The sequence below is a fragment of the Haliotis rubra genome, unplaced genomic scaffold (genome assembly GCF_003918875.1).
Source record: "Haliotis rubra isolate DU_JTF1 unplaced genomic scaffold, ASM391887v1 Scf150, whole genome shotgun sequence".
NCBI classification, from domain to species: Eukaryota; Metazoa; Mollusca; class Gastropoda; order Lepetellida; family Haliotidae; genus Haliotis; species Haliotis rubra.
Window position 1 is genome coordinate 1,136,132 of NW_025765448.1, and position 24,535 is coordinate 1,160,666.

At 41.2% G+C, this 24,535-nt stretch overlaps 1 protein-coding gene across 1 annotated transcript; it reads left to right on the forward strand.

Moving 5' to 3' along the window:
• Positions 1-5,470: 5,470 nt before the first annotated feature.
• Positions 5,471-23,977, forward strand: LOC124270236 (integumentary mucin C.1-like). The gene is made up of 6 exons (XM_046705274.1): positions 5,471-5,516; positions 16,220-16,314; positions 16,633-16,692; positions 18,719-18,808; positions 22,102-22,850; positions 23,794-23,977. Exons 1-6 carry the CDS (start codon positions 5,471-5,473, stop codon positions 23,975-23,977), a joined length of 1,224 nt encoding a protein of 407 aa, XP_046561230.1.
• The last annotated feature ends 558 nt before the right edge of the window (positions 23,978-24,535 follow it).

The window sequence follows — 24,535 nt, forward strand, 5'->3', positions numbered from 1 at the left end:
TCGTATATAACACCTCTGACAAGGAAACGCGAGTGTACGTGCCTTAGAAGACTCCAATCATAGGTATCATGCATGATGATAATAATATCATGCATAATGGACAGTGGCTTGGCAGCCCTAAGACAGTAATTTGCTTCAATGGAAAGCGCAAAGTTTCTACACAACCACCTCTCTCTTGATGGAAATTAACACGCGTCACGGCTACATATCTGTCGTCGGACCTGATCGTAGAAACCAAATCTGTAGCTGTTGAATTGTATTATATTGGACCCGTGAAGATCCGGTTTAGAATTGACCCATGCTTGTCATAAGAGGCGACTAACGGGATCGGGTGGTAAGGCTCGCTGATATGGTTGACACATGTCATCGTATCCCAATTGCTTAGATCGATGCTCATGTTGTTGATCACTGGATTGTCTTGCCCAGACTCGATTATTTACAGAAGGCAGCCATATAGCTGGAATATTGCAGAGTGCGGCGTAAAGCTAAACTCACTCACTCACTCACAGTGTGCTCCGAAACACTTTATAGTACGACTTAAGATTCTTTTCATTATTTACAAGATCTAAGCACCACGTTGCCAGCATCTGCTTCAGCACAGACAACTACTTCATCAATGACACCCTCCACGACAAAAGCTGCAAGACCAGTTTACCCCTCTACAACAGCAATTCCAACTCCTCCGGGTAAACCTGTTATTTTCAAGTTAAAAGTTAAAACTATGAGTTTGTCTGTTACTTTTGACTTTTTGTATTTTTTAATATCGACATTATGGGGGAAATCAGGAATGTTATATTCATTATGAATTCTATTTTAGGAAAATATTATTTCTGAATGAGGAATTCGTTAATATGAGTCATGTTTTGAAAACTTGGAAAATATGCCAACTGAATGTGGAATTCGTTGATATGGTACTGACCATTACCGCTGTTCTTCCAGCACGTTCGTGCTATCTGTGTGGGAACTACTCCACCTTTGAACCCTGCACACTTGCTGAGCTGACCCTTGGAATACCGGAAGTGTGTCCTTCTGGGAACTATTGCATGACGGACTTATTTACGATGTTAGACGGCTCCGAAAAAGTGTTCAAACGGTAAGAGAGTGAGAAAGCGAGTATTGCTTTACGCCGTGTTTAGCAATATTCCAGCAATATCACGGCGGGGATACCAGAAATGGGCTTCACGCATAGTACCCATGAAGAGATCCGAACCCGGGTCTTCAGCGTGACGAACGAACACCTTAACCATTAGGCTACCCCCACCACCCTCCATGTGGGGAACCGAACCCGGGTCTTCAGCGTGACGAACGAACACCTTAACCATTAGGCTACCCCCACCACCACTCCCGGGTCTCTATGAACACCTTTAGGGAACCGTGGGGAACCGAACCCGGTCTTCAGCGTGACGAACGAACACCTTAACCATTAGGCTACCCCCACCACCACTCCATGTGGGGAACCGAACCCGGGTCTTCAGCGTGACGAACGAACACCTTAACCATTAGGCTACCCCCCACCACTCCATGTAGGGAACCGAACCCGGGTCTTCAGCGTGACGAACGAACACTTTAACCATTAGGCTACCCCACCACCCCTCCATGTGGGGAACCGAACCCGGGTCTTCAGCGTGACGAACGAACACTTTAACCATTAGGCTACCCCACCACCACTCCATGTGGGGAACCGAACCCGGGTCTTCAGCGTGACGAACGAACACTTTAACCATTAGGCTACCCCACCACCACCTCCATGTAGGGAACCGAACCCGGGTCTTCAGCGTGACGAACGAACACTTTAACCATTAGGCTACCCCCACCACCCTCCATGTAGGGAACCGAACCCGGGTCTTCAGCGTGACGAACGAACACTTTAACCATTAGGCTACCACCACCACCCCTCCATGTAGGGAACCGAACCCGGGTCTTCAGCGTGACGAACGAACACTTTAACCATTAGGCTACCCACCACCACCCCTCCATGTAGGGAACCGAACCCGGGTCTTCAGCGTGACGAACGAACACCTTAACCATTAGGCTACCCCGCCACCACCCCAAACGATAAGGGCATTAACATAGGCTTGTTTTTTTATGACTATTCCATGTTTTTGTCCTTTAAGTTATGTGTTATTTGTGGGCAGGTTTGTATTTGCATAACAAACATCTGTACTCCATGGCAGAACACTACGCACCTTCATCATACATGAATGAATACGGTCGCGTTGTGGTGTAATTCATGCGTGAATACTATTATTTAGCTAATGAAATCTTGATTTTGTTATAGCGTACGGAAATCAAATAATAATATGTGCATAAAAGTCACTTGTTCAAGGTGGCACAAAATGTGCTGCAGTGTAAGGCAGCAAAGAACACCTTAAAACTCTCAGGATGGCCAGCCATACTCGGCGTCCAAATGGTTACAAGGATGTTGGTGTTAAATGTGTTGTCAGGAGGTTCTCGGCGTCCAACTTTGCTACTGGGACTGATTGAGATCTTTTCACATTCTGAACGATCGAGTGGAAGTGTTTTTGAAAAAATTACGTCACAATGATATAGTCATATATTTTATAAACATCTTAGGGGAAATACATATACAATGTTTTCAGGTGTGTTAATCATCGGGATTGTCTGCGGAAATGGTATGCCGAAACGTCAGATAAGAGCGTGTGTACGGAGTTCAGCCCTGCCAACAATGTCTTGGATCTGGCATGTCACTTCTGTTGTGTCGGCGACAACTGCAACACCAAGATCATTCCTGAGACAAATGTTCTGTTCAAACCATGATGGAATTCCGTCAATGTCAGAAACTCAATAAAAATATCGTTAGAACTATAAATCCTTGTTTTCAAACAACACTGAATAAATGGAAATGGCAACCCCACGTCCCCATTGGAATTATTTGTTAGATTTGGTCCTTTTATGTTCATCATGCAAAGTGCCAAATAGCTGTGTTTGGCAGGTCCACAAGGTTTACTCGGTGGGCGAGCTGTCTAAGGCGCCAGGCTAGTAATCCAGCGAGCTTGGAGGTGCCGGGATCGAGCCCACCTGTGACCGGGTATAAAAAAAACCTTGGAGTCAACTTTGTGTGCAGACTCTTTCAGTGTAGTCACAACCCTTAGTGTACAGTACACAACCCTGTGCACTTAAAAGAACCCACGAATCCGTTGGTAGATGACCAGATGGTGGCCACATGAACATGTGCAAACACCCAGTTGCGGGTACAGCAACGTGCAGTAAACTTGGACAAAGTACTGTGACTATGTGTCCCAGTCCACCCAGCTGTTAATGGGTACCTCGTACGGATGGAAAAGCCACATTTACTCGGTGCGCCTAGTAGGCAGCAAGAGTTGTATGATCCCCAGGGCGTTGAGATTGAAAAATACGATGTGCCGTTGTGATGGACATCCAATGATCGAGGAAAAACAAAGCGCCTTTGCGCAGTTGTACTGGATATCGGCGCTGTCTCTGTGTGTGTGTGTGTGCGTGTGCGTGCGCGTGCGTGCGCGTGCGTGCGTGCGTACTCCACGTTGCAAGGGCATGGTGCATACACCATAACAGACAGTATTGCCCCGGATAACCCAAACTCTCTGTGAGGCGCTAGAAGGTTAACATGACTCAATATGCCTATCCCATCGGGTACCCATTTTCGGCTGGGTGAACAAAGGAAATTTTGAATAAACTCAATTGCCTTAGGTGAGACCACATGTGTCACGTGTGCTTCGTTGTGAGGCCGGACTGAAGTCCTAGAAACTCTGAGGAATCTTGCTGCCAAACATGGTCACCGGGCTCTCAGAGACCTTCAAATCACCTTCAACTCATTTGTGACCTGGGCTCTATGCACATGACCACACACCACCACCTGATTGCTTTGTTATCGTACCCCGATCTACACAATTGGGATACGATGACATAATCACCCAATCTCGTTACTAGTCGTTAGTTACCTCTTATAACAAGCATGGGTTGTTGAGGACATCTTCTAAACCCGGATCTTCACATGTTGAATTGCTATGAAAGAGTGGAATATATCTTTATAAGTTCCTGTCAAATCAATTAGTAAATCTTACAACTGTAAGACACCCGAAGATAGATATACATTTCAACTAACACCACTGATAGCTAATCCCAGGAAAATTGGATCAGTCACATACTATTCACAGATGAACGAGATCATTGGAATAAAATACAATAATGACGATATAAAACCATACAGGAAAATAAAAACGACAAAGATTTCGCTTAAATACAAGTCCATTGTACGACTCCTACAATATGAATTGCATGTGTTAGTGAATCATTATCAAATAGTGGGAATATCAAGTGCTTTTAAAAGGTTCACAAACAAGTAATACACCCTGTCAGTTAACATATAGTTAACAACACAAGTGATTACCTTGTGGACTGCTGCAACTCCTTTAAATGAATACTCACTGACATTGCGAAGGAAAGGAATATATATATATACAGTGCACTCTGTCAAACTCGGACTCTGTCTTTCTCGGATTGCTGTATAAACAGGACTGAACTCACGGTCCCGACGTAATCCTTCATGTATTCTGGAGAACAATGAAATCTAATTCAGAGCCCTGGCGTGACGGGCTTACACTTAATTAACTATGCAATCACACACAGAGAGAGAGAGAGAGAGAGAGAGAGAGAGAGAGAGAGAGAGAGAGAGAGAGAGAGAGAGAGAGAGAGAGAGAGAGAGAGAGAGAGAGACGCACACACGCGCGCACACGCACAAGGACATACCTATTGAAGCTTCAAATTGACGAGAACATAAAATCACAGCTATAGAAGAATTATGCAAACTCACAGTTGAGGAAAGTTTTATTGTCTTGTTGGCTGAGCTTTTATCTTTTGTCTATTTAAGATTTCAAATTAAATGCTACCAAATGCGTAGCATTACTCAACTTGGTTCGTGTATATAGTGACAAACATCCTTTGCATAAACAACTTCTACGTATGGCCAGGGTACTGCGTGAGATCGCTGAGTATACACACCACCCATAAAGCATCAGTAACATTCTGCAATTTCATACCTCAAATAAATGAAATCTGTATCTCTGATCTAACGCCACATTGTGTTAAAGCACTGGCTGCTCCCGATCCCCTCAACTCGTTAAGATCCGGGTTAGAATTGGTCTTCAGCAGTGGTCAGACTCGTTGACTTGATTTATACACATTATTTGATCCTGATTGCGATGATCGAGGCTCATGATCACTGGATTGTCTGGTCCAGACTCGAAGGTACACAGACCGTCACCATGCGTTAAACAACCAACCAACCAACCAAGTCCCTCCCCTACCTACCTTGTGTGAAAGTAAGGGTCCCCGTCCCTATGGTGGTGCTGGTTGAATAGTGCGAATAGCTAACTGTTATCAATCTCTGTGCTGGAATTCCAAATTGAAGGCCAAGGTATATCTTGGATCAATGACTACATTTATCTCACAGTAGGTTACCTGCAGGTCGGAGATGGGAGTCAAACCTCTAACTTGTGTCTTGCTTGTGCTTGTGACAGGTAAGTGGTATTAAGAAAATACGAAAATACGAGCCATGGTTGACAACGTGGAGTATTTTACAATACGTACGTTGTTCCATATAACAGCCAGGGCTATTTCATGTTGGCAACACATGTTACTTTCGGTTTGCACGCATGCAAGCTGATTAGCTGAGCTACGATATAAACGCCATTAGACGAAAAAGCTGGAACCACTATCTGACAAGACAATCGGTTTAGAAGCTTTGTGTCGTGGTAAACGATGAAGGAGTTTGTTGTTAATTATTGAGATAACGTCATATGTGTCTGGGACGAATAAGGGTTGGCCTCAATAAAGGCCAGACAGACAGACATATTATTTATTCACCTCAACTTCACACATATGTACATAGAACAAAATAATAAAACGTTGAGCCAATCTTTACAGACTTATGAGAGACTATGTAACATATAAAAATACAAAACTAAAAGAATATAGGATATATAATACATATTTACAGTATCAAGTTAAGAGTAGAAAAGGGCATGCCACCGCCGTAAGATAAAAAAGCAGGTTAAGGCAGTATTAAAAGACACTTTTGGATAGGACAGTAAAAATCTAATCTTATCAAGGTCACTAAATGAAATAGAACTAACAGTAAGCTGCTCACATTTACTAAAAAGGACATATCTTTCAAATGAATAAAATGGACAGTGCAGTAAAACATGACGTTCATCTTCAATAAAATCTTTACAGTAAAAACATGTTCTTTCCTTTAGAGGAGTACAATTATAACGTCCAGTTTCAACTCTTAAAGGAGCAACACCACATCTAAAAAGTGCTAAAGCACGTCTATAAGAGCGAGGCATATGGCTAAAAAATAAAATTCAGGATGATATTCACCTTTAAAGGTAGCATAAGTTCTTATCATATTACCTCCATTGCTCGTTATACCATTTACATTTGAAATAGATTTTATTCCAAGAAGAGTTAAAACGATCAAATAATTTACGTGTCACTTCCAAACCAACAAAGGGAAAAGGATAATTAACATGTATGTTATTAAATGCGTCGCTTAGGATAGCGTCGCTGGGACAGGAATAAAGAAATCTAAAGCGGGAAAGGCGTTAAAATTTATAACTTCCGAACTCCGAGCTTCACTACTGCATCATCCGTGAAAACCCGGGTTAAAATTGGTCTTCAGAAACACATGCTTGTCGTAAGAGGTGACTAACGGGATCCGGTGGTCAGGCTCGCTGACTCTGTTGACACATGTCACCGTATCCCAATTATGTAGATGGATGCTCATGAGGTTGATCACTGGATTGTCTGGTCCAGACTGGATTCTTTACCAACCGCCGCCATGTAGCTGGAATATTGCAGAGTGTGGCGTTAAACAACAAACAAACAAACCCAAGAAACACTACCGCATCTATAGTTTGACTAGAGCACACCAAACATTTAATGACTAACGAACTAGTTTGTCTTTGAGTTAAGTAAAAGTGTTCCATGCGCATCAGGGACTCCAACAGTATAATGACTAGCAAACTTGAAATTTTATACCAAAAGCACAATATAAATCTGAGACCATTCATGTAGATCGCCAACAACAAAACCAGGTCGCCTCAATGGGGCACATGGTGACACATTACAGGATTGACACCTTCCCTTTAGCCGTTTGCAGCAAGTTTAGCCAGACAATAGAATAACGCATGTACCACAAGTTGGTCATGGAATTAGTAACACAGTGCCTAATTTTTCTTCTGGCCCCATCACAGATAATGAAATAAATGCTTCAGACGAATAAGCTAAGCATTCTAAATGTAACTCAGCATGAAAAGGTCACGTGAATGGTCACCAATGGTCACCGTGCACACGTTCTCATGAAATCCTTCATGTGACCCATTTTTCAGATAAGCATGATTCCAGGTCGACACCTGAATAGCATCAGAATGTTTATGTGCCAAACAATGGCACTAGAATGCCCTAGAGTGGTGCAGTTGTTTCAGAGACAGGGTATTGATGTGTCATATGTTATATTTGGGATTACATTTTCTTAGTAAAGTACAGATTCTAGTACTTTTGTTGGATTGAGTCACACCAGGGATTTGAAACCACAAACATAGATGTGAGGCACCTAACCGCCATTACACAATATCAGCCGTCTAATCCACTCAGCCATCGCGGCTTCCAGGTACCTGAATCTGAGGGTGTGGGTTCGAATCTCTGATCGGACTCAACAATAGTAGCAGAATCTGTACTTTACTGGGAAAGTGTAATCGCAAATCTAGCATGTTTTACACATGACATTCTAAATGGTATTGTGTATTCAGAGTATTGATGTGTCTGTTTAAAATAAGTCAAATACAGCTCTTGATTTCGGTTTGTAAATATCTAGTCTGGACTAAACAGACAATGAAATTGTGAGGTTCCATGACACGCAGTCAAACAAATCTGACCACCCGGCCGGTCACTGTAGTCCCTCCCGACGTACATATACAGTCGAGCACCGTTGTCTCGATATTCATGGGACCAAGAAAAAATATCGAGTTAACCGAACTTCGAGACATCAGATCAGGGCATATCATCACGTGTCACCATGAACGAAAACAAAACGCTTTTCAGTATGTTTTGATTCGAAACTATAATCCGTTATCAGTAGTGTTTAGTCGTAACAGTGAGTACTTCCTAATGAATTCCTTCTTAGTTAATCCTAATTAAATAACAAACATGTAACACCTTCAACTCAATTAGCCCTAATTAGCTTACACTACCGCATCCCTTTGATCGATGCCGCACCGTGTAGAAACGTGTGGAAACAACCTCAGTTCAGAGGGATACTTGCCCTTGAAAGGTAGGTGAATATCGAGTTTCTTTGCAAATATCGAGTTTAAAGGGTAATTTTACTTGAGATTATATCGAGATATCCGAAATATCGTGACATCCGTATCGAGTTAAAAGAGCTTTAATAATGATAAATTATGAAAGATTTTGCCGGGACCGAGATGTTATATCGAGAAAACCGAGATAGCGAGTTATATCAGAGTTCGACACAACGGTGCTCGACTGTAGTTTCTTCATACCTGTATTACGCAGACTCTGCAGCAAGGGCGCACTTTGGGGGCTAGGTTTTGGAGTATGGATTAGAACTGGTCCCATCTAACCTATGTTGGGAGGAGGATAGATATTTATTCTTTAAGAAAATGTTTTATCCGAGATAATACTTGAAATACTACCCCTCTGTCATTTTCCCAAAGGGCCTTATAAAAAATGTTTGGTGAATAGCAAATGCTCTTTCTGTCTTCAAACAGTTCCTGTATTAAAGTAAAATCCCAGAAATGGAAATGGTAACTATCAAAGAGTATCTGAATTTCTCTCTTTGTCTCATCCCAGTGGAACGGGTAGCTGCCCATGAATTTGATTGCACGGTATGCAGCCAAGAAGATGATTTGGATAAGTGCACAACCAATACCAGTCATTGTTCATCACCTCTGGTAAGTACAATCGCCAAGCATTGCTCATCGCCTATGGTAATTACAACAGCCGTCAAGCATTGCTCATCACCTATTGTAAGTACAATCATCAAGCATTGCTCATCACCTATGGTAAGCACAATCCTCAAGCATTGCTCATCACCTATGGTAAGTACAATCATCAAACATTGCTCATGACCTATGGTAAGTACAATCATCAAGCATTGCTCATCACCTATGGTAAGTACAACAGCCGTCAAGCATTGCTCATCACCTATGGTAAGTACAATCATCAGGCATTGCTCATCACCTATGGTAAGTACAATCATTAAACATTGCTCATGACCTATGATAAGTACAATCATCAAGCACTGCTCATCACCTATGGTAAGTACAATCATCAAGCATTGCTCATCACCTATGGTAAGTACAATCATCAAGCATTGCTCATCACCTATGGTAAGTACAATCATCAAGCATTGCTCATCACCTATGGTAAGTATACAATCATCAGGCATTGTTCATCACCTATGGTAAGTACAATTGCCAATGGTAAGTACAACAACCGTCAAGCATTGCTCATCACCTATGGTAAGTATAACAACCGTCAAGCATTGCTCATCACCTATGATAAGTACAACAACCGTCAAGCAGTGCTCATCACCTATGGTAAGTACAATAGTCAAGCATTGCTCATCACCTATGGTAAGTACAACAACCGTCAAGCATTGCTCATCACCTATGGTAAGTACAATGGTCAAGCATTGCTCATCACCAATGGTAAGTACAACAACCGTCAAGCATTGCTCATCACCTATGGTAAGTATAACAACCGTCAAGCATTGCTCATCACCTATGGTAAGTATAACAACCGTCAAGCATTGCTCATCACCAATGGTAAGTACAACAACCGTCAAGCATTGCTCATCACCTAAGGTGAGTACAATCATCAAGCATTGCTCATCACCTATGGTAAGTACAATCATCAAGCATTGATCATCACCTATGGTAAGTACAATCATCAAGCATTGCTCATCACCTATGGTAAGTACAATCGTCAAGCATTGCTCATCACCTATGGTAAATACAATTACCAAGCATTGCTCATCACCTATGGTAAGTACTATTGCCAAGCATTGCTCATCACCTATGGTAAGTACAATCATCAAGCATTGCTCATCACCTATGGAAAGTACAATCATCAAGCATTGCTCATCACCTATGGTAAGTACAATCATCAAGCATTGCTCATCACCTATGGTAAGTACAATCATCAAGCATTGCTCATCACCTATGGTAAGTACAATCGTCAAGCATTGCTCATCACCTAAGGTAAGTACAATCATCAAACATTGCTCATCACCTATGGTAAGTACAATCGTCAAGCATTGCTCATCACCTATGGTAAATACAATCATCAAGCATTGCTCATCACCTATGGTAAGTACAATCATCAAACATTGCTCATGACCTATGGTAAGTACAATCATCAAGCATTGCTCAATACCTATGGTAAGTACAATCATCAAGCATTGCTCATCACCTATGGTAAGTACAATTACCAAGCATTGCTCATCACCTATGGTAAGTACAATTACCAAGCATTGTTCATCACCTATGGTGAGTACAACAACCGTCAAGCATTGCTCATCACCTATGGTAAGTACAATTACCAAGCATTGTACATCACCTATGGTAAGTACAATTACCAAGCATTGCTCATCACCTATGGTAAGTACAACCGTCAAGCATTGCTCATCACCTATGGTGAGTACAACAACCGTCAAGCGTTGCTCATCACCTATGGTAAGTACAATCATCAAGCATTGCTCATCACCTATGGTAAGTAGAACCGTCAAGCATTGCTCATCACCTATGGTGAGTACAACAACCGTCAAGCATTGCTCATCACCTATGGTAAGTACAATCATCAAGCATTGCTCATCACCTATGGTGAGTACAATCATCAAGCATTGCTCTTCACCTATGGTAAGTACAATCATCAAGCATTGCTCATCACCTATGGTAAGTACAATTGCCAATGGTAAGTACAATAACCGTCAAGCATTGCTCATCACCTATGGTAAGTATAACAACCGTCAAGCATTGCTCATCACCTATGGTGAGTACAACAACCGTCAAGCGTTGCTCATCACCTATGGTAAGTGCAATCATCAAGCATTGCTCATCACCTATGGTAAGTAGAACCGTCAAGCATTGCTCATCACCTATGGTGAGTGCAACAACAACCGTCAAGCATTGCTCATCACCTATGGTGAGTACAATCATCAAGCATTGCTCTTCACCTATGGTAAGTACAATCATCAGGCATTGTTCATCACCTATGGTCAAGCATTGCCAATCACCTATGGTGGCAAGTACAATGGTCAAGCATTGCTCATCACCTATGGTAAAGCAAGCATTGCTCATCACCTATGATAAGTACAACAACCGTCAAGCATTGCTCATCACCTATGGTAAGTACAACCGTCAAGCATTGCTCATCACCTATGATAAGTACAACAACAACCGTCAAGCAAGCATTGCTCATCACCTGGTGGTACAAACAACCGTCAAGCATTGCTCATCACCTATGGTAAGTATAACAACCGTCAAGCATTGCTCATCACCTATCACCAATGGTAAGTATAACAACCGTCAAGCATTGCTCATCACCTATGGTAAGTACAACAACCGTCAAGCATTGCTCATCACCTATGGTAAGTACAATAGTCAAGCATTGCTCATCACCTATGGTAAGTACAACAACCGTCAAGCATTGCTCATCACCAATGGTAAGTACAACAACCGTCAAGCATTGCTCATCACCTATGGTAAGTACAATGGTCAAGCATTGCTCATCACCAATGGTAAGTACAACAACCGTCAAGCATTGCTCATCACCTATGGTAAGTATAACAACCGCCAAGCATTGCTCATCACCTATGGTAAGTACAACAACCGTCAAGCATTGCTCATCACCTATGGTAAGTACAACAACCGTCAAGCATTGCTCATCACCAATGGTAAGTACAACAACCGTCAAGCATTGCTCATCACCAATGGTAAGTACAACAACCGTCAAGCATTGCTCATCACCTATGGTACGTACAACAACCGTCAAGCATTGCTCATCACCAATGGTAAGTACAACAACCGTCAAGCATTGCTCATCACCTACGGTAAGTACAACAACCGTCAAGCATTGCTCATCACCTTTTCATCGCCTTATTTCAGAATAAAAATGTGTCCAAAATCTTAAATATATTCTTAAAAGCGTGACAAAGCTGGAAATCCCCTCACCTATTCATTTATACTTGCTAGTATTCTTTGAAAATAAACATTGTCAACCATTCTTTCATATTTTTTTCTTGGAAATGTAGCTTCATGTTCGGCAACTGATATATATATTATATATTCACATCATCGACTAAGCAAGCAAATCAGATGACACCAATACCTTTACGTATTTTTCCATGAGAACTATTTGACGTGTTTGTTTCAGATATGTGAAATATCCGTTGAAGGGGGTAAAGTGACCAGCGGGTGTCTTAGTACTCATAATGTAAGTCTTCCTACAAACATCGGAAATTCTGTTTTAAATAAACAAAGAGTATGTCGTTTTCATTGGGAAAGCAGACATGTGCGAACGTAAGATGACTTTGTGAATGGACCGTTTGTTCTAAGTGTGGGTGACCAGTGGTTCGACTATGTCGCTTCGACATCAAAATGACGTTGAGATATTGTCATTGATTTTACCCTGCTTTGAATATGTCATTGAAATGCTGAAACAATATACGTGACATTTCTTGAAGCGTTTAGCCGTGTTTCACTATTTGTTCCCTAATGCCGTTCGATCAACAACTTCTGTCGAGATACATATAGCATGTGTACCATGTTTCATCACGCTCCAATTATACATGCTGAAGTTTTCTCCAACACAAGTTTTTTTTATGTGACTAATTATTATTGTGTGTCCTTGACCTTCAGAGGTGAAATTTAGATGAGAAATCTGCATACAATAGAGACTTTCCATTCTTAATGAACCATTTGAAATCAGAGTGCATGACCTTCAAAGTAACCTCGGCATTTGACACGCACCTGACATGACAGGTCTTTGCTTTTTTAATTTGCATATGCCTCAGCTGACTTGAAAACCAAAAAACCTTATCTATGTCATACCTGGACGACCAGTTCATTCTAACTGGTTTGTAAATATTTTTATGACATCATTTTAAATACCTTAACCCTTGAAATATGTTTCATACTTTGACCTCGAGTGGCATTGACATTAAGACTGTTTCGCGTACAGTGAATGAGTGAGCGAGTTTAGTTTTACGCCGCACTCAGCAATATTCCAGCCATATGGCGGCGGTCTGTAAATAATGGAGTCTGGACCAGACAATCCAGTGATCAACAGCATGAGCATCGATCTGCGCAACTGGGAACCGATGACATGTGTCAACCAAGTCAGCGAGCCTGACCACCCGATCCCGTTAGTCGCCACTTATGACAAGCATGGGTTGCTGAAGATCAATATTCTAACCCGGACCTTCACGGGTAGTTTCGTGTACACACACATTCCTTCAGAATATGCATACGGGTTGCTGTTTCAGGATTGCCATAAGCATCACATCCACCCTCTGTCGTGTTCTCATACTGATCATCTCACACAGCTGAACTCGTGCAAGGAATGTTGTAAGGACGATCAGTGCATCGCTACGACTTGGGCCCATCTTCGTAAACGTGAGTGTGCCTTTCCTTAGAGGGAACACCAGCCGCTGACCGTGCCGACTATAATACCTTGGTGTACTGAAATCAGCATCCACGATATCTTTGAAATATCACGAGGTTCTTTGAAATTGGGAGGATATAACATTGTGTTTGTTTGTTGTTTAACGCCGCACTCAGCAATATTCCAGCTGTATGGCGGCGGTCTGTAAATAATCGAGCCTTGACCAGACAATCAATTGACCAACATCACCATCAATCTACGCAACTGGGATACGATGACATGTATCAACCAAGTCAGCGAGCCTGACTGTCTGATCCCGTTAGTCACCTCTTACGACAAGCATGGGTTGCTGATGACCAATTCCTACCCGGATCGTCTATAACATTGCGAATGGGTAACTTGACCATGTTCTTTAGCCACGTCAACTGGATGAGATATACAGTCAACTATTGTTATGACATAATTAAGACTAAAGAAGAAGCCCAGTCATAAATTGTATTTGACTTAAAATGTTTTTTAATGAAATTATTACCCATAAAAACTATTCATAATTATATACATAATTATTTCCTGGTAACTTTTGAACAATTACTGAAGACTTCAGAAAGCAATAAGACAAGCATTTTCGAATATTTTCCCGTTTCCTTCAAATTTCATACAATATTAATTATTATCGAAATTTCGTGCTTTAAAATTCTTCCATTCTTAAATTTGGCGCCCATTGCGCACTTCGCGGGATACCGTTTTCTGTAAAACGTCAAGGTGATCACGTCAGCATACTCGCTTCTTGTTGATGTCTCCATTGTGTACATTTGTGATCAATTACTGGGTGGTTTGGAATAGACCATCAACCAACCTAAATGTTTTGCAAGAGAGACACTTCTACATCGTAATATGCTCAGTATTCATATCAAGGAACACAATTATATTCATTTTCAATTAATATTTCTGACACAAAAATATAGTACTAAAACTATGCTTTGATAACTCTGCTTTGAAAACCTTCAGACCTGATTCGCCAGACCAACAAACCTGGCGTACATGGCGTGACTGTCACGCCAACTCCAAATGGTGAGTGTATCAATTTCGTTGAACCTGAATGTTTTATCCCATGGCTGAACATCGTGGAGCCTGACCACCCGATCCCGTTAGTCGCCTCTTACGACAAGGATGGGTTGCTGAAGATCAATTCTTACCCAGATCGTCACGGGTATCATGCCGAAGACCCGGGTGCGATTCCCCAATAGGTGCAATGTGTGAAGCCTATTTCCGCCGTGATATTGCTGGAATATTGCTAAACGCGGCATAAAACCATACTCACTCACTGGAATGTTTAATCCCGTGGTTTGGCGACGATCTTGCACGATGTGCGTTGGTATTGATATCATCCAGTTCATATTCCGACCGATAATTCGAGCGAATGGTCAAAGATCTTACAACATCACCATGAGAACGTCACAATGAACTTATCTTGCTTGTTCAGTTGTGCTTACCAGAAAACCAGAGTGTATCTTTAGCACAGCAATTTCTAAATAGGGATGAAATTGATATTACATGTAAAAAAACATACTGTTCAGCTTTTATTGGCCAAATACAATTGTTACTTCGTACATTTTGAACAAACACAGATTATTCATGAATCATTGAGACATGTACTTTCGAACACCTGGGTGTTTTTTATATTTATGAGAACATATCGAAATTTCGATATATATTCTTTACATGCGTAATTCGGTCCTGATTCCAGATTGTTCAAATATTTTCCATTGCATACTTTCATTTTGTTAGTATTTCTCCCATATTGGAAAACATGTAAATTACCATTTTATTTAAGGGCATTTGGTACATGTACATTTTCTCAAACACGGGAAGCTCAGTTTTCACTGTTATGTCTATTTGGGGCGGTGGGGTAGCCTAATGGTTAAAGCGTTGGCTCGTCACGCCGAAGACCCGGGTTCGAATCCCCACATGGGTACATTGTGTGAAGCCCATTTCTGGTGTCCCCGCCGTGATGTTGCTGGAATATTGCTAAAAGCGGCGTAAAACCAAACTCAGTCAGTCAGTCAGTTATGTCTATTTATTCCTGCAATAGGTTTTTCAGTGTGGATCTCGGACTGAATTATTTGGAAAATATATCTTCATTGCCCTTTATTATTTGCCGCGGAACATTTCAACAGTCATTCGTAAACACACAATCATCACTCGACATAATATTTCAGCCGTATGATGGAGTTCTGTAAATACTGGTGTCTGGACAAACAGTATAGTCAATGAAGCTACAGGTTGTGGAGCGGTAGGGTAGCCTACTGGTTAAAACGTTCGCTTGTCACGCCGAAGGCCCGGGTTCGATTCCCCACTTGGGTACAATGTATGAAGCCCGTATCTGGTGTCCCCCCGCCGTGACATTTCTTGAATATTGCTAAAAGCGGCGTTAACTTAAACTCACTCATTCACTACTGCAGGTTGTGGACTAATTCTGCCCCTGAAGGGACGCTGCCTATCACTGATCAACATGTTACGGTGTGATTGTTTTCAGGACATAACCCGACTCTAGAATGCCCTCACTGTAAGGACGTGCTGGATCCTGAAATCTGCGTTACAAATTACAGCCACTGTCACAGAGACCATGATGTGAGTTTGATCAAATCTAGTTTATTTGTTTTGTTTCGTTTGTTGTTTAATGCCGCATTCAGCAATACTCCAGCTATATGGTGGCGGTCTGTAAATAATCGAGTCTGGACCAGACAATCCAGTGATGAACAGCATGATCATCGATCTGCGCATTTGGAATACGATGACATGTGTCAACCAATTCAGCGAGCCTGAGCACTTGATCCCGTTAGTCGCATCTTACAAGCATGGGCTACTGAAGATCAATTCTAAACCCGGACCCTCACGGAGTGCAAGTGTGTATGAATATGTTGGATTAGGTCTTTTTGTTTGTTGCAGATTTGCCACCTGACAACCAACGGAACTCATTTCTCCTCCCGATGTGGTTACAGCGCAAGTGTAGGTTGGATTTGTTTGTTCGTTGTTGTTGAACGCCACACTTAGTCACAGTCTAGCTGTATGAAAGCGGTCTGCAAATACTCGACTACACAATCAGGTGACTGAAATCAGATTGCCGATATAAGCAGTCGGGAAACGATGCCATACATCAACCATGTCGGTGGGTCTGATCACCCGATCCCGTTAAACTCACAACGCGCATGGTTTGTTGGAGAATTGTAACATGGATATGCACGAGACGAATGGAAGAGTAAACCAGAAGTGATCTATCTATGTGACGTCAGTTGATATACACAGCTGGAATATTGTTGCGTAATGTGTTAAACAAAACATATATGAGAAGCAATCAAATTTTTCAGTGGGTGACATTATATCCAGTCACTTAATGTCAAGCATGTCAATGTTAATGGAACGAAAAGCAACTTATTAAGTGAAATAACAGATTTTATCCAGTACAGCTGACCAGTATATACGGCAGCAAATCTTCATGCTCCGTACGCCATCCCATGATGTTTAAAAATTGATTTCAATTTTATTACTTTTACGTTTATGGATGCAGAAACCAATGCATACTTCAGAAGTTTACCCAAATAGGGAACACCGGTGTATACCCCCCTAATGTTCCTCCGGATCAGCTGTAGAAATATTTTGTTTATTTGATTTATGGACGACAACAAAACACAGCAATGCTGGGAAATCCAGTTGCTCAGTTGTACATGTATCACCCAAACCTGGAACTGTGGCAATATGTGTCACTGGATGTTGAAATGAGGCCGAGTGTTATTTGCAATATGTGTACTCCTGGTTTTCCTGCATTAAGTGTACAGACGTCCTACCTGCTCCGAATGCTGCCGGATGCGTTACACCAAGTGAAAATGAGAGGAATTGTGTTTTTTGCTGTGAAGATCAGGAATGTGTGAGTCAACGCTTCAAGGTACATTTTGGTATGTAATAACACATGACTGAAAAGGTTAAGCCCAAATTACTTCTTTGATTTTCATCCATCTCTGACGTCCGCTAAATCGTTTGAAATCATATTTCCATTCTGTGGTGCATTTTCCGTAGACCATAACTGACCCAAACTTAGCGTGTTTTTCATTAAATGTTAAACGTTAAGATGCAAAGAATTGAAAGTTGACTACGGTATCGACAGATGAGTTTTCTAACTACATGTAAGTACTCATTACCAATATAAATCACGATAGCTGCAGATACATGTAAGAGTATCTTCTCCATATCCCCACAAACCTCTGGCAAACCTGTTAATTGAAATGAGTGTGACGTTTCGGTGTAGGTAATGGCATCGGTATCAAGCAAGTACCTACACCGAAACGTCGCACTCATTGCAATAAAGAAGCTGACTATCCATACAACTTGGTTTTCCTTTGTCACTTGCTTGATAACAGTGTTACTACCTACACCGAAACGTCACACTCATTGCAATAAAGACGTTGATTATCCATAGAACTTATTTTACTTCACCTATACACCTTCTAAAAAATGCCCCTCAAAGAAGAAACCTGTTAATTTCAATAAGAAGATTTTACAGAATTTTCAGAATGGCTTTGTATCCTATTCGCGTACACTCGGCGTCACCACTGAATTTCAGCAATCATATTTCTTTCTTATTAGTAATTAATTTAGTCTTTTACGCCCTATTACGTCGGGTAATCGAAACTGAGTATTCTGACGCTAATCGTTTATCTTTCCGGAAAACACCTTTTCAATATTATTTCCTGAAAACGAAAATTTGATTTTTCTTTCTGTGTATTCTCCTCCGAAACATTAAGATGAGTTAAGTTATTCACACTGAGTGGACTGCCACAGACTATTTGTTACATACAAACTATATCTTGTTCATCACATCACTCTTGAGCATGAGTCATGACTATTAATCCGCGATTTTCAAAAAGATGCTGATGTTTGTTTCTACTATTATTGCTTGTAAATCAACATCACAAATACATCATGTTTGGAATATAAAGGTGAGCCACAGAGCCAGTTAGTCATTTTTTCATTGATTTAGGCATCGACCACACCCACAACGCCAACAACAACCACCACCACACCCACACCACCCTCCCCGCAGTGTCAACAACACAACATCCATCCACAGGTGAGTAACTAACACCAATACACAATATGAGTAAATTGGACTCGACGCCTGTCTCTTAAAACAATCCCATTTGAAAACAAAACTCCGAACGAGTCAGCCCAACTTGGAATAAAGTTGCTCTTGCAAGCTGAAACCCATGTTCTATTTTTTATCACAAATCTTGTTTGATTGTTTCAGCATCTACGTGCTCTGATAAGAATTTACTAGTATGCAATCCCGATATATGCCATTTGGAGGATATGCCCGCGCTTTGCCCGAAAACTTGTGGTCTGTGTACAGTCTCACCAACCAACATAGGTATTGTGATTATGTATCCCTGCCCTGGAAAGGATAATAATGATAATAATGATAATAAATGTGAATAAGGCCCATGCTCACAGCTGAATTTTATTTCAACCTTTCCTTTGGACATCAAAATCACTATTATTGGTTATTTGGCATGGACAAATATGTGACAATTTAACTCTTCTGAAAAAGATGCATTTCACCCAAATATGAATGCATTTGAGAATTTTGTTCGTGATTTGCATAAATCTGTGTTGTTAAGCTTTCATGGAAACTAAAACCTTCTAAAATATCTTTGATAGTTTTTCAGTAATTCATAAAGGTAGGAGGGTAACGTTTCTTTTGGTGTCTAGTATATATACAATGAGGGACTTGTATACTAGTCACAATGCAATGAAAACAGATGAGTCTGGTGATATAATGGTGACAGGGAGAGAGTTCCTGAGTAGAGAGGCTGAACAGGCAAATGAAGGTATATTTGCAATCAACTCTGGCCGTACTGTAGCTTAATAACTGGCAATGCTTGACAACAAACACTCACATCATTTTCTATGCCAATTGAATGAGTGAGTAAGTGAGTTTAGTTTTACAATATTTGAGCAATATTCAAGCAATATGACGGCGGGGGACACCAGAAATGGGCTTCACACATTGTACCCATGTTGGGAATCGAACCCGGGCCTTCAGCGTGACGAGCGAACGCTTTAACCACTAGGCTGGTGGTACAGGAGAACCAGCCAACCTGACACGTATACAATTTCCAAGCTATATAAAAGACTTGACTGACCCCAAGCTTACTTCCCAGATTCATACAATGGTCTCTCATACCATACACCAACCGGCAGATGGTATAATATAGACACAGAAAATTGAATATGTACAATTTGTAACCACCATCTTATATGTGACGAATTTCATATTATCTCATCATGCAGAGCTCTAAATGATGTAAGAAAAAGTATACTCCCTAGTTATTTTTTGTAATAACCCCCATATTGATAAATTTATTTCCCTTATGAAGTCTGACTATCATCCTTTGATACAGAAACTGTCACGTTTAACGAAAGTTGTATTATCACCGTTTTAGTTATACATTTATATTATATTCATATGCATATAAGCCAGAATAGCACTTTGTATTTATCAAAATATATGTATGTTCTCGATATCATTTTGCATCATTTATGAGAATAAACAATCCTGATTCCAGACAGTAGCCTCAATAGCTTTAGTAGCCTACAACACAGAGAATCGTTCACTACTTACACAACAGCCCTAGCTTGCATATACTCACTTCAAACCTATCTCCCGTCAAACATAGAAAAACAAACATTAACTGTACTGATTGTGATCTTGACAGCTAAAGTCGTTCTTGCGAGCTAAAACCCACTTTGATTATTTAGTCACAAATCCGTGTCATATTTGATTGTTTCAGCATCTACGTGCTCTGATAACTATTTCCTATGCAAACCAGAGATATGCCATTATGTGGATATGCCCGTGCTGTGCCCGAAGACGTGTGGTGTGTGTTCGGTGTCACCAACCAACACAGGTAATGTGTTCGTGTATTCCTACCGGAGGGTATATTTGTAATCAACTCTCGCCTTCCTGCAGCTTAATAACTGACAATACTTTGGCGACAAACATTCACATGATTTTGTATGTGACAATTCCTAAACCGTAACACTATGCAAATAGTAGGGCTGGGCACCCGTGAAGATTCGTGATAGGTTTGTTTTTCTGCGGCCCATACTTATCGACTTGTTGATATGATAATAATGAATGTTGTGAGAGTGCATCACCTCTTACATTTCCGTATGACCACAGTTGTTTGTACAGAAATCGCTCTTGAAAGATGATTTTGCATGTGGACGATTTTCATTTTCAAACACAATAAACGCCTAGAAAAAACCACTAACAACTGTGTTATGGACGATTGTCAAAATTGTGTAATTTATGGACCTTCTTGAAAACCCTCATAATCACAAATGACACCCCATGCACGTGTATGGGGCCACTGCGTTGTGCACGTGCAGGTCATGCGTTTGTTTCAGTGTGTGTGTGTGTGAATAAAAAGAAATGGTGGTGCGTTCATAAGATGTCAGTCTTTGAAACGTTTGTTAACGCTAATACTTCCTATCCAAATTGGAAGTTCAGGTTCCCCAACGTTTTTTGAAGAGCATATAATACTAGGGCTGCGCAATATAACCGGTTTACTGGTATTTACCGGTTCAGACATGAAAACGATACGTATTGCGATACGCTGATCGAAAACCGGTATTTTGACTTGCATTCGGAAAACTTCGTAACACTCGGAAATCTTCGGATATTTCCTTGTTTCATTTGTGCCAAATATTATTCACATTTCTATTTTATCATGATGAAAAGTTGTTATTAAAGCTTAATCAAGCATAGTGATTTTGCTGTGCTTTTGCTCTATGAATCAAGCATTAACTCGATTATAAGTAGTTTTTTGTTTAAAAATACTTCATGCAATATATTGCAATACATATCGCAATACATGCTTTCGCATCGCAGTATATCGCAATATGAAAATTCTCTGCAATACCCACCCCTATATAATACTCACATCGGTCCTTCTCAGGAAATACACGTGCCACGTTTAATCCACTTGAACATAGACGTTTTAAACTGCGTGTATACAAATGTATCCCTACCAACATGGCTACACGTAACGTACACCCTATATAGGTTGATATTCATGGAATTTTCCATTGTAGCCGATAAAACTACAGGGATGACACCCCAGCCGGCCGTCACAGATGCCTCCTCGACTTTTCTACCAAACCTGCATCTACTGCATCACCGACGCCTGTTACTAAACGTCCATCGCCTACGATGCCTTCAACTACTACAACCAAACCTACATCTACTTCTGCACCTGCAACACCGTCATCTACCTCTACTTCAACTACTACAACTACATCTTCTGCTACATCTACAACTACTACACCTGCTGCTACGCCTACAACACCTTCGTCTACAAGTACTACACCCACATCAACTACTACACCTTCATCTACTGCAACATCTACAACTACTACACCTGCAACTACTGCAACATCTACAACTACTACCCCTACAACTACTGCTTCACCTACACCAACACCAACAACTGCAACATCTACAACTACTACACCTGCAACTACTGCAACATCTACAACTACTACCCCTACAACTACTGCTTCACCTACACCAACACCAACAACAACTGCAACATCTACAACTACTACACACCCAACTGCTCAACATCTACAACTATTACCCCTACAACTACTGCTTCATCTACTGCAACAACTGCAACTACAACATCATCAACCTGCTCTACACCTACAAAACCGTCGTCTACCTCTACTTCAACTACTACACCTGCATCTACTGCTACATCTACAACTACTACACCTACATCAACAGCAACACCTACTGCTGTACCTACAACACCTCCTTCTACTACATCCCCTTCAACGAGTACTATACCTACATCGACAACTAGTACACCTACGTCTACTGCTACACCTACTACACCACCCTCTACTGCCCACACAACAACTACTACACTAGCAACTACTCCGGCAGTCCACCGTACGTGCTATCAGTGTGGTAGCGTTGACGACGGCACATACTGCACCCTCCAAGACATATATATACCTCATGCATCTTCCTGTCCGGCTGGGACAAGTTTCTGTATGACTGACATCGAACAACATGTCGATGGTACAACCAACTATATAAAGAGGTATGTCCGTTATGACGATTCTTCGAATATCTCGAAACATTGAGTTCTAAAAATGCACTTGAAGTGAGTGGAAAGTAACGATAGAAATCGCGAAATTCTTCTGAATAAAGTTCAAATTCCATTTTCGAAGAAACAAACAGATAATACTTTCCCAACGTGTAAGTGAGTGAGTTTAGTTTTACGCCGCTTTTAGCGATTTTCCTGCAATATCACGGCGGGGGACACCAGAAATGGGCTTCACATATTGTACTCATGTGGGGAATCGAACCCGGACCTTCAGCGTGACGAGCGAACGCTGTAACCACCGGCCCTCCTAGTACAACATTGCAAAGCAATGAACATAAACCCTAACATTGGCTTTGACAATGATACTCCACAGAGATCTGTAAACATCGTGATCAATTAACCAAGTCACTAAACCTGACTTCCAGATCCATTTAGTCTCTATGTAGGACCGCCATTCAAGGGATCATTTCGGATCCAGAATCTCCATGGTATGACGTGTCAGCTATAGTAGGTTAATCAGTTATCCTTACAGTTTTAGTTGCATGTAACAACGAAAAACGTAAATTGTGAGTAGAGTGAGTGAGTATGGTTTTACGCCGCCTTTAGCAAAATTCCAGCAATATCACTGCGGGGGGGCATCAGAAATGGGCATCACACATTGTACCCATGTTGGGAATCGAACCCGGGTCTTCGGCGTGACGAACGTAGGCTGTCACCACTAGCATACCCCACCGCCGTCGGCAAGATATCTTCTTCCACCATAATGACCAAAAGCAGCTGTAACCTGTACAATTGTTCTGTTTTATTACTTTCCCACGACCGATTTTTAAACAGCGGTATTTGGAACTATCGAATACAAGCAAAGCTCCGTCCTACTGCCAAATAATAACTTAAAATCACAGTAAAAATATTTAGTCCGTTAAAACATCTTTTGCAGATGTGTCGATCAAAACCAGTGCCAGAAGTTGTGGTATGAGCAGACATCGGACATTAGCGAGTGTGTCGACATGGATCCCACCACCTTGATGTCAGCAATGACTTGCAGATACTGCTGTACAACTGACAACTGCAACGGCGGTAAAATCCCTGCCAAAGAAACCCTGTATAACCCAAAGAACTGATTGTCTGGGATGGTGTATTGTGACAAGGAAATAAAGGTGTCAGAAACTGTTTGTAGCTTAAGGAAGCTCTCAGTAGTATTCACTTTAATTGCGGCATGTAATCTAATAATTGAGTCTTTGATCTGATAATGAATCGGAGAACGATGCACCGCAGTCAAGAAAGTCATCAAGACCGACCATCCCCTCCATAAAGTCGTTTCTTCTTATCACAAGTCTCGGTGAGCTCACCTTCAAACAAGTTCAAACCCGTACAGCACAGCGTATTTCTCTGGATATACAGAAACGATAAAAGTACTTCATTCCACATATATCTTACAAAGTGACGCCCCACGAATTCTACTTTAAGTTAAGCGACACAAGAAATTCTGTGTCCGTAAAAACTACAATGTTAGTCAATTCTGCTACCAGTCTTCCAGTTCAGTTTCTTCTACATATTAAACATCAACGCCAGAGAGTAACCAGTCTCGGTTAACCTCCTTGTAAGAAAGGGAAAATAGTGGCGTTAACCGTGTGCATGGATCACTTTCTGACATCAGTGATGATCAGGTGCTCTTGACA

What these genes read in the sequence shown, in the direction of transcription:
- LOC124270236 (XM_046705274.1), top strand. Translation starts at nt 5,471, where the DNA reads ATGGGAGTCAAACCTCTAACTTGTGTCTTGCTTGTGCTTGTGACAG. An exon ending in CTTGCTTGTGCTTGTGACAG is followed by an intron (nt 5,517 to 16,219) that starts GTAAGTGGTATT and finishes GATTGTTTTCAG; the next exon opens with GACATAACCCGACTCTAGAA. An exon ending in ACTGTCACAGAGACCATGAT is followed by an intron (nt 16,315 to 16,632) that starts GTGAGTTTGATC and finishes TGTTTGTTGCAG; the next exon opens with ATTTGCCACCTGACAACCAA.